Here is a 23,723-nt window from a genome sequence, read left to right as displayed (position 1 = left end):
CCCTATCCCTACCATCAAGCATATCTACCTTTTCCTCTAACCTAGCGTCATCTGTGAACTTGCAGAGGGTGCAATCTATCCCCTTATCCAGGTCATTAATAAAGATGTTGAAAAAACTGGTCCTATAACTGACTCTTGGGGCACTCCGTTTGATACCAACTGCCAACCGGACATCAAGGCATTGATCCCACCTTACAGTCCATGTATCCAATCCGTACTTCTTTAACTTGCTAGCAAGAATTCTGTGGGAGACCATATCAAAAGCTTTGCTAAAGTCAAGGTATATCACATCCAGCGCCTTCCCCACATCCACAAGGCCAGTTACCTCATCATAGAAGGCAATCAGGTTGGTCAGTCATGACTTGGTGAGTCCATGTTGACTAATCCTGATGACTTTCTGCACTTCCAAGTGCTTTAAAATGGATTCCTTGAGGATCCCCGCCATGATTTTTCTGGGTACTGAGGTGAAGCTGACGGGTCTGTACTTCCCCAAGTTCTCCTTTTTCCCTTTTTAATATATGAACTCACTTAGGATTAAGCCCTGCAAGTTTATGATTGTCAGTTCTTTCTGATTTACACAGCACCCACAACAAAGATTTTGCAATCAGATTTAGTTAATTCTTTTGATGAAGCATGCCCCAGCAGAGACTCCTGTTATTTTTCCCAGCAACTGAACTGGGAGGTCACAGCTAAGTGTTTGCACTTCTGCCTACCTGATTACTTGCAAAAATGCTGAGTGAAGAGAGGTGCTCAAGAATGCCCTTTCCAGACAAGCTTTATTTCTCTCTGCTTTTCAGTGTATCAGAGATGTTTAGAAAGGTTTCTTGTTAATTAAAAGAATACTTTATTAATGAATCTGACTCGCTCAATTTAGAATAATTCTATATAATAATGTGCATATGCAGGAACTGTTAAAATGCTCTAGTTAAAATGTGTTTTAACATTAGTATGAGGTTCATATCACTCTGCTTTCTCTTATTGCAAATTCTCTGACATGATGTCACAGAATTAAGAGGTAGAAGAGCACATTGCATGAAAATAAGAGCAGGTAGAACCAAGAAAAGAGCAGAAATAACTCAGAATAGGAAAAGAGAAGAGAAACAGCTATGCCAACATCTCCTCCCATTTTTCTTCATATTTACAGGATTTTGTAAAGAAAATGTGGTATTAGATATCTTTTTATTGAAAAAACAGTCTAGTTACAGTTTTGTACTTGATCTACTATCTAAAAGCTACAAAAAAATCAATTTTTTTTCCTTCAAGGTTTCATATTCTTAACTTGTTGCATGTACACTGGAGAGAAGCCATGTACAGTGAAAGCTTTATTATCTGGCACTTTATTAACTAGAAAACTTGATTAACCAGCATTGCCCTCTGCCACAATGCCCCCATGTCTTCAGGCACACATTCTTGACTTCCGCCTTCCAAGCCCGATGGCTTAACGCTTCCGACAGCTGTGGGGCTTCTGACAGCCACAGTACTGACTGATGACATCATCATCAGGTGCCTCTTTCCCCTCATCCAGCCTCACTGTCTGATGATGTCATCATCAAGCACCTCCTTTCTCTTTTTGCATGCCTTGAGTTCCCATGAGACAAATACACCAGAGGGTTCTGGGGCAACTGGCCCACTCTTTTGCCTGCTGTTTCCCTTCTCTCTGTGGCTTAGAAGGAAGGGGAAGAGTTGCTAGGTATTTCCAAAGGTGTGGGGTTTGGTTGCCATAGTTTCTTTTAAGTAGGAAGTGGAAGCAGAATAATAATCTATGTTATTATATTCAATTAACCAACTACCCCCATCCCATATGAGTGCCAGATAACACAGCTTTCACTGTATAAACCTAAATGGTGATCAGATTCCGAAAGACTATTCTTTTGGTAATCACTGAGATCCAGAATTTGAAAACCTCAAATATATACAACTTGTTCAAAAAAGTCAGGAGTGTGCAAAGTTTACTTTTACAGTCTGACTTTCTGGGCATCTAGGTTATTGTTTCTATAGCTGTTGACACTGCCATTGATTTTTGTGAGTAAAAAGCAATCCTGACAGGCATGATTGGCTACTCCTCCTTTTGTGTCCATTCCTCTCTTTCTACCTGACACTTTATTTACCTTACAGCTCCTGTTGGCTGCCATTCACTGTTCTTGGCAAATGGAAGCTGCAGGAATCAGTGGCCCAGCCAGTGCCACAGAATTCAGCTATTTACAAAATACACAATATGCAGAGTAGAGCAGTGTGACAAAAACCAGCATTTTCCCCAGTATTGATTAAACAGACACTTTCCCTGAATGCATTTTACTGTCCTACAACATGCTTTTAAAATAGCAGTGAATGGAGATATTTTTGTTCTCTGACACTGTTCTCTCTTTTCATTGATGTGATCTGCAAAATGTCAATTGGTAGTGCCATTATAATTGTAGTGTTAATCACTGTTAATCATCTTTGTAAATCATCATTTGAATGTCTATAAATTAATAGACCCATCAAGTTTTTTTTTCATATTATGTAATTTAAATATTTATTTTTAATGGGGGAGGTGAACAGAAACTCAGTTCAAACACAATCAGTTTTTAGAAAATTACGATGAAAGATAACAAGGTTGTCAAAACCTCAATACAATTCTGCTAATTTTTCAGTTATTTTAAAATCCCACCATAAAATAGAATACAAGTGGTATAAGGGGAAAATAGGGAAAGTTCTTTTCCAGCTGGAAAATGAACTTAAATCCAGTAAGAGTTATGTAACTTCTCTGGCTACAAGATAGCCTGCAAAGTGCAATCTTGAAACATTAGAAATTTAATTAGCAAAGAGTTCAGTTTTATCATTATGTCTCTGGAGCCATCACCCATGAGATAAGATGTTGCTATATGAGTGTTTATAATTTTGATAGACTGTTTCATAAGGAAGAGCAACTAAAAACATTTCATTGTAAATTCAGTATTGTCACCCCAATAACAAGACTGCATTTTGCTTTTCTTCCTAACTTCATTGAACTTTAACAGAACTGATCCTGCCCCATAGTTCACTATAATTTACAAAACAATTTTGTAATGGGGCGGCACTAACCTCTCATAAGTGCCTCCTCTGATCTTATTTGTGTGCCTCTTTCTCATTTGAAGCCTCCTGGGCAACTCAGACCTCCAACTGATTCACACCACCCATGTACACAAACAACCCTTTTCAGGATACACCTTTCACAGGGGCCCATCTCGGTGGTTGGTGTAGTCTCCTGACTAGGGAAGTGAATGGGTAACTGGTTAACTGGTTGCCCAGTATGTTATGCTTATAAGAAGCACACAGGATATTTATAGGGGAAATGTCATAGGCCATGTTTATTAAGAATATAATAGTAAAGTAGCTAGCATATGTTTACATAGACATACACACACTTACACACAGACACCCACCAGTTTTACCAACATTGTTATAGTTACTAGTTTGTTGTTTTTATTAACCTACTGGCCATGTAGGCTGAATGAGGAGCTGGTTTTTATTAGTTTGGACCAAAGCTTTAGTTTTGCCAGGATGGGACCCAAAGAGCCATGGCAAAGCAGTCTTTTTTATAACAGTCTTTTTAATAAGGATTAGTAAGTTTTACACCGTTATGCTGTAATTAACTGCCATTGATGAGAGCTTGTTTTTTATTACAGCAATTCTGTATTAATCAATAGGTGCTTACGTTATTTTTAGAGTTGTTAATTTTCCCTTTATTTTCATTTTGATAGGATTATACAGCAATTTTCGGTGCCTTTACATTTGTTTTTGGATTTTTTTTCACTGGTAAGATACACTGAGGCACATTACATTGCATAAAGCTACATTTTAGCTACATGTCTACAGGTAAGCATCAACTTTATTGGGTGATGCTTAATAGGTAACAATAAACTGGTTCCCTGGAAGCAGCCTCCAACCCACACATGGCCTGCCATGGGCAGAAGGCAGCTCCAGCACTGCTGTACCCCCACATGGGGCCAGGAGCCAGCAGCCCACCCTGCATGTGGCTGGCCACTGAAGCCAGGAGCCAGCAGCCCCATGGGCTGAGGGCTGCTCCAAACAGGCTAAAGTAGAACCACACCTGGGATACTGCTTAGTTGGTTAGCCAGTTAAATGTAAACCTAACATTTAACCAATTAACTGATTAAATCAGGATTTTACATCCCTATTTCCCACTATGAATGAGAGTGGTATCCCCAGGGCTTCCCTTCCTGGCAACATCTTTCCCTTCACTTCAGGACTTTCTTTCCAAGTTCTAACATAGGCTACAGGGAGCTGTCCATGGTGCTGCTACTCTCTCAGCCAACTCCTCACCCTGTGTTCATTCCTTAAGGTTCACGTTGCAACTAATTACTGCTCTTCAGCTCCTTTTACAAGGCCTTGCTGGCCCTCAATTGTCCACTACCTCTACTACCACTCTAGCCTGCTTGGAGGACTTCTCTATAATCTCTCAGGGCAGAGTTTGGCAAGACCACAGGCCTCCAGGCTTGGTCCATCCGTTCACAAATGGGAATTCCAATAAAAGTGTTCTACAGAGGAGAAGCTATTGCTCCACTTGTGTTGGGGACTATGCCTGAGTATCTGAATGGGTTTTAAATGCTAGTTTGAAATTCCCAATTTAAAATAACAGTGTTTAAATACAGTTTACTTGTCCTCTGTGAACAATGAGCCAAATTCTGCATTGATTTACACCTTGTATATTCCCACTGAGTCCAATGTGGTTGAGTCCAATGAAGTCAATGAATGTTTAAAATTCCCCTAGTTTAGACTTTAAAGTTAGCATAAGAATGGATTGTGGACATTGTAAAATTAATACAATCCATTCTCATACTAACTTTAAAGTCTCAATGAGGAGGACACACTATTTATCTGTGTCACTTGAACTTGTTTAGAAGAATGTTTAAACCATGTTACCTGTACTGGATTTGTGAGCATAAGGCTTTGATCATTTTTTTTAAAATCTTGATCACTATCTTCTGTAAAACAATGCATTCCAAAAATGAAAGTTCAATTTAATGACTTCAGTTACACTGGTGTAAAACTAATGTAAGGAAGTGGAGACTGAGATTGCATGCCAGACCTCTGGATGTGAAAAAACACTACTACAAGGGACTACATAACTAGAATGTTAGGACTGACACACATGCAAAGCTTTTCTGAGGTGAAGCTGCCACAGTACTTAAAAATAATCCTTAGTCACTGAAGTACACATGGGTCCTGTCAGAGGCTCCCACAATACTAAGTATTGTAAAATACACAGAATACTATTCCAGTACTCTAACCCTGTAGTGATACCTCAATACAGTAAACATTTTATCTGAACCATATGTGCTAAGTCTATTAGGGGGTGGGAGGGAAGAAATATTCCATTACAGTGCATTACGGGGGGAAAGAAATATTTAAAAGCAGGTAGGTTTCAGCACATTCACAGAAGGGCCACTTTAGCTCTCTTAAATGAAAATGATTATACTCATTCCAAGAATGGTCAGCATGCTGTATGCATGGGTTCTAGATAACTAGAATTTTTCAGTGGTGTCAACACTGTAGTATCAGAGTTCCCTATAAATTCTGTCTATGTTTTACTATTTGTATTCCAATAAGGCCTAAAGGTCTGAAATAAGATTGCCTATCTATTGCATTAAAAACTGCACAAACAAGTAATTTTTTCTACATGAGCAAAAAAGGTGCATCATTCAACTGAGTTTGCTCAATCACAGTTTGGCATTATTTAGACCATTTGAGTTTCTGGTAAGTAACTTTGTACCATTTTTCACAGCCTTTCTACAGGTTCTGTAAAGCTTCGGTTTCCCCTCCTCCCTCCTCTCACACACACAAGTGCACAAGGACAGAGTGAAGAGGTGCAGGTTAATGGGCAGATATGTCCTGAGAAGAGGCACAGCAGAAGAGGACAATCTGCTCCTAATAAGGATCAGTAGCAGCAGGGCCGGCCCACAACATTTTGGCATCTGAGGCAGGGAGCTCAAATGATGCCCCTATGCCACCTTTTCTCCTGCCTGCCTCTTATGTCTCTTGTGTCCTCCTTCCTCCAGCACAGCACTCCACCATCTCTGTGCATCTAGAGCAGAGAGAATACATATGCACCAGCAGCAGACACAATTTTCTACATGTTGGGTCCTAGTGGCGCCCCTTCCTCCCCCCACAGTCTGGCACCTGAGGTGGCCACCTCAGTTTGCCTCATGGTAAGGCCAGCCCTGAGTAGTAGATTATTCACCTTCTGGGTAAGCGGGAAATTAGGGAAGAAACTGTGCTATTAGTTGCTCGGGATTCTCCTGGGATGGTGTAGGTACGTGCTGCCCCTTACACAGGAGATGCAAGTCTCAGTCTTACCTTTGTATGAGAAGAGAGTAGCACATAATTCTGGTCATGTCCACCAGCCAGTGCACCCTTTCCTGGATATGCAGGTGTAGCAGTCTCTTCAACTGGAATCACTTATCAATAGCTTCTCTGAACCCAATGCCTTGTGGCACTGTCTGCCAGTTTGTGGGTGATGCCAAGTTCTCCTTCAGCCCTGCTACACTTCAAGCTTACGTTGACATGGCTACAGTGGTGAGTGGTGTGAAAAAATACACTCCCACAGCCAGCACAAATAAGACAATCTACCTGCCAGAATAAGGTGCAGATTGGAAGAATGCTTCCATTTACACAGCTATTGCTGTTTGGTGAGATGCATTACCTACATTGCCCTTTGTCACTGTGGGAAGCACTTACACAATGGTGCTGCAGTGTTGTAGCTGTACCACGGATAATGCAGACATGGCCTCAGAATCTGACAGAAGCCCTTTCTGCTTGGTCTGCAGGCTTTTATCTCAGTTGATAGTCCATCCATTAGCTGAGCCCCCCTTAGTAACTGGAAGGATGGGGTTCATAAATCCCCTCACAGGGACGGACTTATATGCCTACCTTAGGCTATGTCTACAGTACCACCTATATCAGAAAAACTTATGTCACGGAGGTATGTGACTGTTCATCCACCGAGGACATACATTATGTTGATGTAAGTGCTAGTGTGCACAGCATTATGTTGGCAGGAAAGTTTATGTTGCTCATGGGGGTAGTTTTCTTATGCCAACGGGAGAGCTCTCTCCCATCAGCACAGAGCTTCTTCACTACATGCTCTGAATGCTGTGCCATTGCAGTGTTGTAAGTGTAGACATGGCCTAAATCTATAGGAGGATAGCCAGCCACACAGCAAAGGTACAGTTCTCCTTTGAAGGGAATGAAAGCTGAGACTACTAAACATGATGCGAGAGGTACTGAGTACTTCACAAGATAAGCTCCAAACATCAACAGAGAGAGGGCAGACAAAGAGTTTTACTCTGAATAGACACACACAGATATTATCAGTAAAGGAAAAGGCAATTAATTACCTATATTTGTGGAAGACCTAAGCTTTCCTGTGAATTACAGAAGTAGCGGAAAGAAAACAATCCACAATAGAGAGATTACAAATTAAAACCACAGAGCAGATACAAATGGGAAATGAAGGATGATGAAGGAATGTGATATCAAGGAAGATCAGACTCTTTAGGAAGATCAGAAGTGAAACAAGTGGGGATCTGGAAGGTATTTTTCAATAAGAAGAGACCTAGGAAGCTCAGCAACCAACAATCAAACTGAGTCAAGCTCTGGAAGAAAGATTTTAGAACACAGAAACAGGAACTCTATACTTAAGAAGATTTGTGGCCAGATTTAAAAAAAAAAAAAAAGGTACCATGCCATCAGAAATGATGTTGCAATCAGGATCCTAAAAAAGGTTGAGGTTTATCACCAATCATTCACCCTGAAACATGTCACCACCAAAAAATGATTTTGTATGATCAATGGGACTACACGATGTAGCAGGCTACTCAATATGAAGGTAACAGAATCAAGCTCAAAATGAGATTAAAATTTCAAAAAAAACTTAGTAAAAAAAACAAGTTTTTTACATGTATGGAAGCAAATTCTGCCCACTGCTTATTTACAATGTCACCTGAAAGTGAGAACAAGCCACTACTGGAAGTGGCGTAACAAGGTATGCTTACATGTCAGATATGCTAAACATTCGTATGCCTCTTCATGCTTCAGCTTGTTTGCTATAAAGGTTTACAATAGTTTGGCTTTGAGTGCAGTTATGTAAAAAAAAAAATTCTACATTTGTAAATTGTACTTTCAGGATAAACTGATTTCATTACACAACAGTAATATGAAGTGAAATGAGTATTATTTATCTTTTTACAGTGCAAATATTTGAAATAAAAAATATAGCATGAGCACTGTACACTTTGTATTCTATGTTGTAATTGATATCAATATATTTGAAAATACAGGGGAAAAAAACACATCCAAAATCATTTAAAATAATTTAATTTGATATTCTATTATTGTTTATCAATTCATTTAAAACTGTGATTATTCACGACTTTTAAAAAAATCTAGTCAATTTGTTCTTTAACTGCAATTAATTGACAGCCTTAGAAGAAATACACACAGTGGTTGAGGAACCTAGAAAATAGTTACGCTGAAAGTGACCTAGGGAAGATAATGGAGAGCAGATTAGATAGAGGAAGTTTATAATGTGACAGCAGAAAATCCCAATGCAATTGCAGCTGCATACGCAGAAGTGCTGTGTGACATAACAGGGACATAACAGTACCTCTTTCTATTGTTCTGGAACAGCTGCATTTAGAATATCGCATATAGTTATTTCCTTACTGCAAAGACTGGAAAAATTGAAGAAATTTCAGAGAAGAATGAAAATGGTTAGAGACTGAGGCTTGTGAAGTATGAGGATTTTAAAATAATTAAATATTCATGTCTTGTCCAAAGTTGTTAATAGAGAGGGAGAAAAATATAAAATATTAGAAGGGTATAAATATCAAGTCTGAAGAGTAATTATTTAAATGAGTACTAAGCGTTTAATAAGGAATATTATTATTTTAATATTATTATATGATGGTACCAATGAGCCAACTGACAACATGACACCACTATACAAGTAGCAAAAATAGTACCTACTCCAAGGAGCTTACAATCTAAGTAGACAACACAAACCAAGAGTAAGGGAAAGGATACAACACATCAGCATAGTCAACAATGGGATGTTCTGCAAGTGTCATGTTAGAGAGGATAGTGGTCATCCCTGCACATCTGGCTGACATGGGGCCTAAGTAGGATCCTACCTCCACCTTCAGCTGGTACTGCATATGTGCTGAGGTGGCTTCTTGGGTTTGCTCTGACCAATTTGATTTACTCTGACCACCCAAAGTAAGATCTATTAGACTGGATTAGTCTCCCATGAGAAGCGGTGAAATGCTAGACTTGAAACCTAGATTTAACAAAATCCCATTGCAATAGGGCACTAACTTGTGGTTCAGAAAGGTGTGTTATCTGATCCAGTCTTTCCCATCTTTTACTTTATATAGGGGATAGTCAAGGATAATTTATCTGAATCCCCTCATAAGCGAGGTGTTATACGTACAGCTGGCAAAAAAAAATTCTAACATTTTTCAAAACAAAGAGTTATGGGAGTGGGGTTGTTTTTGTTTGTTTATTTTGCCTTTTTACAAATAAAAAAAACAGGAAAAAAAATTCAGTTTTGAACTATTCCAGTCATAAGGAGAAAGTCATCACATTGACAGAGTATGAACTTTAGATACATATACAAACCCCTTTTTTTCTTTCTCCAGTCATGCAGATATCTGAATAATCAGGTCTTATAATGCCTTGAAGGTAGAACAGGAGATGTTTCATTGGCTAGAAATTATTATTGATAGTATGGGTTTATTGTTGCTGGACATATGAAATTTTCATTGATGTTAGTGTAGGAGTGACCCTTTTCTGTACATACAGGCTTTATACATTAAAGTCTTGGTAGGAATGCTGACAACATGAGAGTTTGCCAACATTCTGTGTATTCTTCTATCCAATATTGTTCCCCAAAAATAGTCTATCCGTATTTATGAAACAACCCTAGCTCATTAGTTCCCATGTATTAGTTAAAAATGATTAAAGTGATTAACATAATTTCTACAAACATAAAAAATATTATAACTGGTTGTCCCAGCTATATGTTAAAAACTGAACCTTACTCTTTTCCAGAATTACACAAATCCAAGCAAGAATATCATCCTGCGAACACTCGCTCACAAATGTCAACATTTCCCCTACTGGGGAGAATTAACACAGACCTATACACTACTTAAATATCAATAAAGTCCTATTTTGAGGCCTTAAGTATTGCATATTCCTTTTGCTAGTCATTTACATAGGACTGAATTTTACCCATTGTTAAACTCTACTTATGGGAGTAGACTCATTTAGGTTAATGATGATTATATGATGCAAAATCTAAAAACAACAATGATATTTAGTTGATTAAAGATCACAGTTCAAGTACACACGATATGCAAATAACAGTGTTGACTCTTTGCTAGTTACAACACCTGTCTTGACATATGAGTTTCTTTCTATTCATTCAAACCAGCATATTAATTTTAACAAAAAAGCAAGTTACTTTTTCCTCAAAAAGCATATACATTGTGGTACTTTTGGCTGGTTCAAACAAACAGACTGCCTCATAACTTTTCAAAGGTTAAAATGTAAAATACTCTTCCACTGGACATCAGGTTGCCAACTCTCCAGGAACTGGAGTTTCCAGGAATTAAAGCTTAATCTTTAATTAATGATTATTTCATGTGATGAAAGCTCCAGAAATACATCCAGCCAAAATTGGCAACCTTGTTTGGGCCTGGCCCAATTTGCAAAAGAACTTGGTTTTGGAGTGACTTCAGGATTCCTGTTCTTAAATGAAACAGAGGCTGGGATCATTCTGAAAATTAATGTATCAGTCTGTGTATAGGTGTGGCTAGAACATTATCTCATGTACTGACTACAACCATTGTCAACAATTAAACAGGAGGACAGAAAAAAACTTCAATTTGGAAAATGGGGTGGGAGACTAACTGGTAATATTGGTCCAGATCCTGGCCCATGCTATGGCCCCTTTACATAGTTCTGGCGAGGGACTAACATCTTGGGGGACTGCTACAAACTGGAATAGTTTAGCTCACTTCTAAATTGGTTTTGAATGATACAGGGGTGATAGCACTCTTGAGCAGTCCTTGAGATTGGGGGGTGTAAACTATGCACAGAGACATTTTTGTTCTCCTCTCTCCTCACTTTAGAGCTCAGATACAGGGGAAGAGTTAGCCTTTAACTCCTGAAAAGGACCAAAGTTTTACGAATTTCTGGTCTTTTTGCCCAAACAGTGTTATTGTTTCTTCATGATGACCAGTGAGACAGGCTTGACCACAACGCAAAAGAACACTTTTAGCATCTTTGAAAGTGGCTGCATAATCAGTCTGCATGTTTCTCCAACACATTAGTCTTTCCCATTTGGGGACGCATATTTAGCCATGGGATTGAGTCACAAGCAGAGTCAATTTGTATTTGTGGTTTCCCTCTATCAAGATTCAATGGTAAATCTTTGTTTACCTCACAAATTCTCCTCATAACGTGGTACATTTAGCGTTTGCTACACAGACATGACCCAGCAGTAAAATAGTAGCTAATATTAGATACTGTACACTGATAACTAACATATATTGAAAGTTTGTTATAATAACCTATTTTTCTAAAGAACATTTAAAATTATGTTGCTGAATCAACATTGGATGTTGTCACATTTTCAAGAAAAAACTTTTTGTTTATAATAATCTCTCAATTTCTGGGCAGTAGTTTAGTAGAAGTTCACATTTTCAATAAAAATATAATATGGTTTGTGTACTCCTCTGTGGAAAAGTAAAAATTTCCCTGTGAGTATCATTATAAATCCTTACAACACACTGACATGATCTGACAACATGAAGCAATTCTACAAGATAAATGATGTTACAAATCCAGCAAGGGCATCTACTCCAAAATTCTAGTATTGTTCCCAGTAGCAGAGCCATCCATAGGCAGTACATTTCTGGAATGTCACCAAAACCAGTGCGCCCATGGCTTCCGGTATCACAGATAACAATGACTTTACATATTGGTCATCTAAAATCTCTCTCAGCCTATAGCATGCAAATAAGAGAAGTTTCCCCAGTCATTTTAGACTCACAACAATTTGTCTCCTCTCCAAACTAAGAGATGATTGTAGCCTATTTTTAAATAGGACTTTATTATGGAAGGTATCAAATCTAGACCTTAACAACATCCTATTCAAATATCAACTCATTGATCTTGCTTGCTTTTATCGAAGTACCTGTACAACAACATTTAAAAGCTTCAGAGGTGTAGCCAAGTTAGTCTGTAATAGGAAAAACTTAAAAAGCAACAAATAGACTAGTAGCACATTAAAGACTAACAAAACATATAGGCTACGTCTACACTGGCCCCTTTTCCGGAAGGGGCATGTAAATTTCACTAGTCGTCGTAGGGAAATCCGCGGGGGATTTAAATATCCCCCGCGGCATTTAAATAAAAATGTCCGCCGCTTTTTTCCGGCTTTTAAAAAAGCCGGAAAAGAGCGTCTAGACTGGCCCCGATCCTCCGGAAAAAGTGCCCTTTTCCGGAGGCTCTTATTCCTACTTTGAAGTAGGAATAAGAGCCTCCGGAAAAGGGCACTTTTTCCGGAGGATCGGGGCCAGTCTAGACGCTCTTTTCCGGCTTTTTTAAAAGCCGGAAAAAAGCGGCGGACATTTTTATTTAAATGCCGCGGGGGATATTTAAATCCCCCGCGGATTTCCCTACGACGACTAGTGAAATTTACATGCCCCTTCCGGAAAAGGGGCCAGTGTAGACGTAGCCATAGATAGTATCATGATCTTTCGTGGGTGCAACCCACTTCTTCATATGACTGGAGTATTAGAAGTCCAAATCCAAGAATAAATAAGGGAAACGGGGTTAAAAAGGGGGGGGGGGGAAAGGAGGAGAAAAGAAAAAGAGAGAGAGAGAAAGACAGTTGGGAAAAGGCCAGACCTTGCCTACAGACAACCCCCTAACCTCAAACAAATTCTTTCCAGTAACCAAGCAACATACCTCCATCATAATCATCCAGGAACCCACTTCTGCAATCAGCTCTGGTGCCAAAACTGCACTAGTGATTTCATCACTGGACCCAACCACATCAGCCACCAAATCGGAGGCTCATTTAACTGCACATCCACTAATGTGATCTAGGCCATCAAATGTCAACAATGCCCCTCTGCCATTTATATTGGCCAAACTGGACAAGCTCTATGGGAAAGAATTAATGGACACAAATCAGCTATCCAAAAAGGCAACAAACACAAACCTGTTGGAGAACACTTTAATCTGCCTGGACACTCATTAATGGGTCTCCAAGTCACCGTATTGCTTCAGGCCAATTCCACAAGCTAAATACACAGGGAAGGATTGGATCTTAACTTCAATCACAAGTTTAATTCTTAGGCAAATGGTATGAACAGGGACATCGCCTGGCTCACACACTATCTTCCACATCCTAATGACTTAACCAACCAACCAACCAACGGAGGTGCTAATTGTTCTTATCAGCCTCTTGAAACTATTTGAACCATCTACTCACTCTCTCTTTTTTCTTTCCCCCTCCTTTTTTCTCTTCTCCCCCTCCCCCTTCCCTTATTTATTCTTGAATCTGGACTTCTAATACTCCAGTCATCTGAAAAAATTAAAAGGTTCAGGATACAATTTTAATTTCAGCAATGATTTTACACTATTTGCAGGAGAGCTCAGATGATTTTTTTTAAAATAAATGAATCAAACTAAAATACTTTAAAAATCATAGTAATATTCTTTATTCTTGCATAGTTTGAAATCAATACAGAAACCATATCTGCCTTTTATTTGACTAACAAGTAAAATATATGTCCCAGAATGATGGATCTGATAAAATAATACTACTGTATTTTGATTTGTTTAAGGTGGCAGAAAAAGACAGAATATTCCTGTTATAGCAATTTATGGATGCACTGTTTATTCATCACTTTGCATTCAGAGATGTATGTTTGGAAAGAATGACAAGAGATATAATATGCATAATTTATTTTTAGACTGAATCCAGGTATGAGCTGTGACTACTGCAAGGCAGGATCTCCAATAATTGCTTTGCATTGGTTTTCTAGAAGTTAAAAGACTGATAAAATTAGCTAAAGTCCTGCATGATTGTTCTACAGAACCAACAAGCCTGGATCCTAACAGGATCAGAAATTTTGAATTGTTTTCAAACTGTATGGCCAGGTTTAGATGCAAGCAAACATCAGTGAGGGAGTTACAGCCACCACTAATTTATTACCTACTAAGATCCCAATCTCCAGTCAGAATCTTACCTTTATACTGTCATACAGAGAAATAATATATTTGGTTTTATTTTTGCAAGCTAATAACTTTCAGGATATAGTATTGCATATTCCATATACAGAGCTAACCCAACCCTTTCTCCAAGCCCCACAGAAGTTCCTCAGTTAGGAGACCCAAAGATGTTCATCTGCATCTGGTGAGTGGGGATGATGAAAGGGGAACTGCACTAGTGGTCTGCAACCTCTGTGGGGTGGAGCTCATGACTGAGTGGCAGCATGAAGGGTTTATCCAAGAAATCTACATCTACATGGATTTATCTGTCTTCTCTCCCAAGAGCCCAGAGAAGTTATTTTAGCCTTTGGATTAGAGAACTCTCCACTGAACAGTTCTGCATTCACGGGGGTTTGAAAAAGGCCTTGGAGATCTCTGTTGACCATGCACCCTGGGGTACTTGTGCTACAAAATGAGCTGTGGATTTAGCACTTTAAGAGAATCTGACACCTCATATAATATTCTATCAACATGCATTCTTCCACTTTTAAAACTTCACTGGTTTTTTCTACTTTTTTTATTACGAAAGCCAAAAGGACTATTTATATATATAAAAAAACCAGTATTTGTTTCCTAAAAGTTCATCTCTTCCTGCTGCTTATTCCCTGCTGATTATAAAGTCATTATCACTTGTTTGTGACAATTTCCACAGCAACCATAGTGATCTCACAGAGGGCTATGACTTCAGGTGGAAAATAAGCAACATAAATCCATGCAAGTGTCACTTTTTACAAATGAAAACAGGGATGCAGAAAGAAGAAAATGTTATATGTGGAACAAGAGGGTCTAATCAGAAAAATATTCAAAGTTTTGCACAAGGCATTACTGGATCTTTCTTATAATAAACATGTCAATGCAGAAAAGACAGCTTCCAGCTGAGCACCATGCTCTCAACACCCATAATTCACACTGAGTAGCAGATGTTAAATGAGAAATCCATTAAGGCCAATTAGATTTTCCAGAAGGTATAGTAATAGTATGTGAAGGCAATCCCCTGTTACACAACAGCACCAAGGGGAAAAAAGGAGTCAAATAGCTCTAAACGTGAAGTCATATTCATTGTCTGAGAAAGTGACCAACCAACAGGAGGGTCTCTGTACTGAGTTGCCTGCAATCATTTCAAGTTAAAAAAAAATCCACCCTCTTTTGCCTGCTCTTTCAACATGTATAAAACACTTTTGTGGGATGTGATGGGTTGTCTATGGCCATACTATACAACACTGAAGGGTTTAAGAAGGTAGCCAGGAAGACAATTAACTTCACAGGCTGCACATGGAGGAGAAGCCAGGGAGCATGGAACTATTTGAAAGCAGGATTAGCTGTGTAAATACAGATGTGGGCTGTATTAAGGCAAGTAGCTGCCAGCAGATGGGGGCTGCGAAGAAAAGCCCGCCCCTTCCTGGCAAGAGAATTAGGTGTGGGAAAAAGGACTGAGGGGAAGAGGGCTAAGATGAGGCTCCCTGGACTTAAACCCAGCACAGAGTGGGCCTAGATTCCCTGTCAGATGCTGAAGGAGCAGGAACATGGGTCAGTGTAAGAGAAGACTGCCTAGGACTTGAGGGCTATGTCTACACTCGCGGCTTCTTGTGGCAGAAATATGCAAATGAGGCTAAGCGTGGAATATCGCCGAGCCTCATTTGCATACCTAATGAGCCACCATTTTTTTTCAGAAGAGGCTCTTGCACAAGAAGGAGCATCTACACTGCCCCTTCTTGCGCAAGAAAAACCCTCTTGCGCAATGTCGTTACACCTATTACTTTTCAGGAAGAATGGCATTGCGCAAGAGGGTTTTTCTTGCACAAGAAGGGGTAGTGTAGATGCTCCTTCTTGCACAAGAGCCTCTTCTGAAAAAAAAATGGTGGCTCATTAGGTATGCAAATGAGGCTCAGCAATATTCCACGCTTAGCATCCTTTGCATATTAATGGTGCAAGAAGCCGTGAGTGTAGACATAGCCTAAGGGTAAAGTGACTTTGTTCTCTCAGGAATAACAAAGGGGGAACATTAAGTGATCCAGCCAGAAGAGAGAACACTGTGGTTTGAGAAGCTGTAGGCCACAGGGAGAGACAAAACAATGGCATTCAAACCATGAAGGGGGCACTGATCTCAAGAGCTAATCCCCAGAGCAACCAGTGTTGGTGCCAGAACAGCAGTAAGTGGTACACCCCATGAGATGAGACAACAGGAAGTGTAGCACAATTGTGATCATGTACTATGTATAACCAGACAATTAATCCACGCCTTTAGATAATCACTTGTAAGTATATTGCAGAGAAGGAACCATGGAGGCCCCTTTCTCTCTCCCTAACCTAACCCACTGTGTATGCATTGTCATACTTGGTACGCTGTGGTCACCTTGATGTCATCTGGGGCATGGAGGAGATAAGTAACTTCCCAGCATAAAACAGAATTTACCTTTCATGGAGGAACTGTATTCTAAAAATATCGTGGGCAGAGATGCAGTGCACCTCTCCTATGGGTGTATGTGCTTTGCACTGCCAACATGAATTAAAAGGTTGTAACTTATTTTTGATCATTAAACAGCTAAAAGGCTGTGTTTACATTGGCATGATTTTGCACAAAAGCGCTTGCTTTTGCGCAAAAACATGCTGCCTGTCTACACTGGCGGGGAGTTCTTGTGCAAGAACACTGACGTTCTAATGTGTGAATCTAACAAAACATGTATGGTATCATGAGCTTTCAGATGAAGAAGTGGGCTTTGCCCATGAAAGCGCATGATACCATCTACATGTTTTGTTAGTCTTTAAAGTGCTACCAGACTATTTGTTGTTTTTTAAGTTTTTTCTGTTACAGACTAACTTGGCTACTCCTCTGAATTATTTTATTGTTAATCATGAAGTCCTCTTGTGCCTTGAGGGCACAGCTCCACACTGAGTGAGAGTTCTGGGAAAAGCACTCAGTTAGCAGGCCCAACTCCTCCTCATCTTCCAACATCCATGCAGAAGTGTAGTTGTTGTGCCATTTCAAGAGACTCTCCACTCTTTTCTGTGCCCAGCCACATCAGCTAGTGGGTAAGGAGGGAATGAGACCATGGCACTGTAAGCTTCCCTCCCCCTCTGCAGACTCTAGTGCCAACAAATGCATTAACTCTGAGTAATTTTTTTCATGCAGGGTGAGTAGCACAAAGGCAATGGTGAAAGGGACGGCCATTACCCCATTGCATACTTGTGCTTAAGCCAAACACAAGCTTGCCTTTACATTTCGAAAGCAAGGTAACCAATCAAACCGCTCTGTTTAGCAAAAGGTGTTAATTGTACCATCAATTTGAAATATAATTTCAAAAAATGGTTTTAAAGCAATTTCAGATAGCTCACTATGCCTTTGTCCCTCTGCCAGTTTCTGTGATTTTCACAATACTTTTTTCTTTCCCCTGTTACTGTGTGAAGGACCCACAAAACCACTAGGGAAAACTGTCTAATTATACAGAAAACCATAAAATTACTCTGAACAAAGTGCTGTCAAATACATAAACAAAACAAACTGGGGGAAAAGAAGGAAAGCATTTTTCACTACTAATTTCTTTCAGCTGTAAACTGTAGGATCATTACATGTAACTTATCAACAGGTTGATAAAATTTTCAGACAGTAGGATAATTTTTAAGTTGGCAGTATAAATTGTTAAAATGTAATCATGTGTTCTACTTTTTAGAAATCTATAAAATGGAAAAAAATGTAGTAAATTATAATATCAAATTATCCCTCGTATAATTACACTGAAACCAATGGATTTGTACCAGGGATTAATTTGCCCAATGGTTTAAAACAGAGCATAGTTCTTTGAAGTAACATACATGTTCAGCATAACATAATCCAAAATAAAACGTTATAAAAATCACCTAAGAAAGCACTAAAATAATTTGGGAACAATAAATAATTCTGGATTAGACACTTGAGGAACAAATCCAATTCCCACCAGTATCAGAGGTAAACTTCTCTTGCTTTCAATGGGATAAGAGTTTGACCCTAAGGGAACACTTAGTTTCACCTAGGAGCTGATCCTGTAAGCCTGCCATGTATGGGATTCTCATGATGTATATGAGGTTTACAGAATTGAGCCCACAATTGACATCATTCAAAGATAATGTCACATTTTTAACTTAAAATAAAGATTACTTCTTTGTCATGAATATTTTAAGCCTGTAAATGTTTCAGGGAACAAAAACAGATCAAGAAAAATATGGATTAGTATACTTAATAGACCCATAATTTGTCTTTTTCAAATATTGGAATAAAATTGGAATACTTCATTGAACATTAATCTTTTAAAAATTACTATTAAATTAAGGCATATACACAAAATTATGTACTTGGAAAACTACTGAAAAAAGCAACTTTGGGTATTTTCAGCCAAAGTTTGGGTATTTATTTGGTTGATAATCATCTGAAATTTCTTTTATATTTAGGAGAATCTATGCATATCTCCTCCCAACACAAAACACACAGAGAGGGAGGAATTAATCATTAGAGTTTACAAAGACAATGAGAAAAGAGAAATAAAAGCTCTGCAAAAACTGTTTGTCTCCATAGTTTGTCATCAATAGCAGATGGATGGAAATATCACTTTAAAACTCACTGAGAGCTATCTTATTGAAAGCTGACCAGCAGCATGATGGAGCTGGCCATCTACATGACACACTGTAGTATAAATTATTACATTAATTTTCCTTCTGAGTGCAAGCTATTGACATCTATTCTTAACACTGTGCCCAGCTACAATTTTGCACACAAAACAGATTGCTTCATTTAGTCTTACTACAGGAGAAGTTGGGAGTGGTCATCTCTGCCTCCTAGTCTCACAGGCAAATGTTTTAGTAAAACATTCTCCCTCCCTGTGCTCAGAAAGCATGAAAGCACACAGAGTCAGGAGTAGCCAGTCAACGGACCGATTCTCTCTTCCACAGGCTTTAAGTCGACCCTCCAACACATTAAAAAGGTTTCAGGCTTCTTTGAAAAAAAAACCCTCTGCCAAATGATTTGTTGTGTTCTATCCAGCTGTGTTTTCATTAGTCCAAATCACTCTCTAGTCATCGTCCTACATAGTGCACTTGATGCGATTTAAAGTGTGCAGTCTGACAGACAACGAACGTCTACATTTCATTTTGCCATTTCCAAAAGACCAGAAATCTGTCAGTATGCCACAGTACAGTATAAAAGAATGATTTAAGGGACTGTGTACATGCCATGGAGGATACCCTTTGGAAAGTTGATTCTCTCATAGTGGTTCAGCTCTATATCCTCCACTGAAACTGCGTCCAGATGGAGTCTGTTTACTTTGCACTTAATGAGAACTGAAGGAAATGTAGCGATGAAATATTAAAACTCTTCCTTGCTCCTAGTACTGCTGGTTTAATCTTTGTAAAGCCCAGCTTGAACAAAAAGGTGAAATCTTTAAGGTCAGACATCACTGCTCTCTCCCGAACACGTCTTTAACCAGAGAAAGGGATATAGGCAAGGCTGGTGGTTGTTACTCTGGACAGCTTTTGACTCGCGATAACTAATTTTTTGCAGATGTGTCAAAAACAACCTGAAATGCTGCGAATCCTAAGGGTTCTACAAAAGTTGAACCCCCCTCCACCTGACAAGCACCAGCCCTGCTATCAGCTAGCGCCTCTGTACTCTACTCTGAATCTTGCTCCCCACAAATTCCACCTTAAGCTCTTTTACATATGGTACAAATGCACAGACGACTGCGCTGAAAAGCTATAAGTTTTCATGAATGACTGAACCGAATGCACTGTGCGAGGAAGCAGCAATCCTCTGGGCATTTTGAAAGGGGATACAGCGTTGGATCTGAACAAATTAGAAGCAGAGGGAACACACGTTATTCTTCTAAAGGCACCTCAGTCAGAATTGCTTTGACTATAGGATATTTCACTTGGGGGGGGGGCGCAGTTTCCTTGCTTTGTCTCCACAAAGTGAAAGCAGCGGCAAAAAGTAAGCGGGATTTGATCGGGAGTGGTGAAGGAGATCGGACAGGACAGTTAGTCCTTTTCCTGCATTTCTAGATAGATGCCAGCGTTGGGGGGAGGGACAGTAATGAGTAATTTAAACTCTTATAATGGAGGATTTTGCAATGAGGCATGCACAAGATCTTCCTCAACAGTGGCCCCTGCCCTGGGGCACTGCCATCCTGGATGAGTGTCCTAGTGGAGAAAAACATCAGCCCGACCCCTCTCCTCCCCCATGCCCGTGGCCTGCCTCTCTTGGGACTAGGGCGAGGTGGGCAACTCACTGTAGAAGATGTACTCGGTGTAGCTGCTCCAGATCTTGTCCTCCCTGTACTGGTTGATGAAGGCGGCGGTGCCGGTGGAGTTACAAGCCACCATGTGGAAGCCGGCCTCCGAGAGCCGGTCAAACGCCTGCTCCAGGTAGGTGAACTTGAGGTAGAAGCGGGCGGTGTATTTCTCCGGGGGCCGGTCGGGGTCCCGGCTCTCGTTGAGCGTGTCCCCGAACACCTCCTTGGCCAGCGCGATCCTGCCGCACACCATGATGCGGGCCACCCTGCGGAACTTGGCGTCCGCCTGGCTCTCCCGCACCGTGGTGTACGAGCCCCGGTAGCCCACGGTGAGGAAGCCCGAGCGCTTCTCCAGGCCGGCCCCCGCCGTGCCCCCGGCCGCCGCCCGCAGCAGGAGGTCACCGCTGCCCTGCGAGTTGCTGTCCTCCAGGTCGCTCTGGCAGCCCTCGTCGTTGAGCGAGCCCTGCTTGGTGACCTTGGGCGAGAGCAGCTTGACCAGCTCCCCCAGCTGGAAGTACTCGGCCTCCCGCAGCAGCCGCTCCTTCTCCGGGAAGTGCTCGGGCAGGGCCAGCTGCTTGTCCCGCAGATAATCCAGCACGTACCTGAAGAGGAAGCCGTCGCGGTCGATGAAGAAGCGCGCCCGGCTGTCCCTGGGCAGTTCCCTGGCGGCCGCCTGGCTGCCCCGGCGCGGGGCGAACATGCTGGCCAGGGTGCTGTCCGGCACGCTGAGCAGCGTGGAGTGCTTGGTCACATACACCTGCCCGCCCACGTTCAGCTCCACCACCTCGGGGAAGGGGCAGCAGGACGGCGCGGCGGCGGAGCCCATGTCACTGATGGGCAGGATGCCGCCGCCCGTGTCCTTCAGAGCCATGGCTGCGATGGACGGAGGGAGCGTCTCCAAGCCCCCCTCGCCTGGACCGCGCGCGTCTGCTCGGGCGGACCCGCTGCCCCCTCCCCCCCTTCTCCCCGCGGGCTCCTGGCGACGCCGCGCGGCTGGGAGGGCTCGGCCCACGTGGGCGCCCGGCTCTGGGCCCCAGCTGCAGGGACTTCCCTGGGGAGAGTCCTCTGGCCCTCACTGCCCCATCCGGAGGGCTCTTCCCGGGCGGGGCTCGCCTCAGTGCCCCCAGCGCTGGAAGCGTCGTCCCGGGCGTGGGCCCCGCTCCCTGCCTCCACAGAGAGAACCAGCACCAGCCAGGGGGCTTTCCCGAGGCGCTGGTTCGACCCCCAGCCTGCAGAGTGCGAGGGACGGTGTGTGGGAGTGGGACCAGCTCCTCCGCGGAGTGAGCAGCCCTGCCTCTGTCCGCCGCTGCCTCCCGGTTGTGCCTGAGCAGCAGCAGCAGCTCGGAAAAGCCGCGCTGACGTCAAGCCCCGGCTGCAAGGAGAAGTGGCTGGAACTTTGCGAGCAGCTGTCACTTAAAGGGGCAACCAGAAGGGTTTTACTAGGAGTGGGTACACGCCGGAGCCCGCCAGGTTTTATCCCTAGTCTCCTGTACGCTACCTCCGAAATGACTCTGGTGAGCTAGAAGAAGCTGCACGACTCTTAAATTCAAACGGTAGAGCTGCAGGTATATAACCAAAAAAATTAGCCAGATCCAGCAGGGTACAGGTTGTGTTGGGAGTGGCGCAGATTGGGGGATGGAACTGAAGAATCAATAGATCGTCTCTATTTCTGGATTTGTGGCTAAAATTTGGAAGGATCCTGCAACCAGATCTGAGTTTTTCCTATGCTGTTTCCGTGGGGTGCATCAGGGTCTGGATTTTCAAGAGGAAGTAAGAGCAGCTAAATATATTATTTACTTAGGCAGTGGAACTTGGGTCAGTAGAGCTCCCCAAAAATGGCAGGTTCCATTAAGATCCAGATGGCACATCCCGGTTTGGGTGGCACTGTTGAACCAGGACGCATTGCTATTTGTAATTCTTGTTAGTAGAGAAGCGTCTAAATTTGTTGTTCTGCGTTTAAACTGTGGAATTTGCAAAGTAAGAGTTAAAAACCAGCTGGATGCTGGTTTCCAATCTACATATTTTCAATCGTTCATGAAAAGATGCACGGGGCTAGATTTTTTATATATATAAGATGAGTTTCAGAACTACTTGATACTTATGTTGCCTAAATATATGTTAGAATTAGGGGTTTTGAGGCCTAAAATCAGCTAGACCCTTCAGATTGCAAGTGCCACATCTTACTATTTGCAGCCTATTATGCTCCGATAGATCAGATGTGGGGGAATTTTGTTTAATACAGTAAGAGCTGCTAGACTTGCTCTCTGTTTAGGTAATAGAAATTGGAATTTGAGTCAGCAACCTGCAGGACCTGCCTGCCACATCTAGGTTTTTTGTTCTGCTGTTGTATCATGGCTCAAGATATTTTGGTATAGTAGAAGGAGCTAGACTTGTTCCCCAATGAGGTAATGGAATTGGAGCACAAAACCCAATAGGCAGGTAGATCCCATTTTTCTCCTTTTCTGGCATGTCTCACCCAACCAGTGGGGGGCACTGATCACCAAGTTCCTGCACTGGACATGTCAAAGAGGATCATAAGAAAACTCAATCTTTCATTTCACAGAAGTAAGGAAATGGTGGGAGTGACTGAGTTTAGATTAAACTACAGATATGTTTGATACAGTAAAAATGTTTGATTTAGTATGATCTTGACCACTAACTGTGGGGTTAAAAAATGAAGTGGTCATGAGACTGAATGATCTAGAGCAGTGTTTCTCAACCAGTGGTACTAGTATCCTTAGAGGGTACCCAAGAGACATCTGGGGGGGGGTATGTCAACACAACTGAAATTTGGAGATAACTGAATTTCTGTTTTAAGTTTTACAGCACTTTATTATTTTTGTACTTTTTACACCCAGAAATTTCATCTCCCACCCGACTACGATTAAGTTGTTTAAACAAAAGTGTTGAAATGGTAGAAAAAAATTGTGTGTCTGAAAATTGTAGGAACTGGGGGTACTTACAATTTTTTTTGAAAAAGGGTACTCTATAAAAAAAGGTTGAGATACATTGATCTAGAGGAAAGGGTGTTTTACAAAAATGGATTGAATTTCCCTGTCCTTTTCAATGTTCTGGGTTGTTTTGTTTGAAATGTTCACAAAGGACAGAAATTTTGGTGTTCCAATGCCTGGTGCTTGG

The 23,723-nt window shown here is 41.3% G+C and overlaps 1 protein-coding gene across 1 annotated transcript in view; it reads right to left on the bottom strand.

The window, feature by feature from the left end:
* The window catches only part of KCTD8 (potassium channel tetramerization domain containing 8), a 177,384-nt gene extending 154,157 nt beyond the window's left edge, over positions 1–23,227 (bottom strand). The window contains exon 1 of the mRNA XM_006111922.4: positions 20,583–23,227. Within this exon, the coding sequence (XP_006111984.2) occupies positions 20,583–21,456 (874 nt within the window). The 5' untranslated portion in view covers positions 21,457–23,227. The remainder of the gene's footprint in view (positions 1–20,582) is intronic.
* Between the last annotated feature and the right edge of the window lie 496 nt (positions 23,228–23,723).

Source organism: Pelodiscus sinensis, chromosome 5 (assembly GCF_049634645.1).
Source record: "Pelodiscus sinensis isolate JC-2024 chromosome 5, ASM4963464v1, whole genome shotgun sequence".
NCBI lineage: Eukaryota > Metazoa > Chordata > Testudines > Trionychidae > Pelodiscus > Pelodiscus sinensis.
This window is presented reverse-complemented; position numbering and strand designations above follow the sequence as displayed.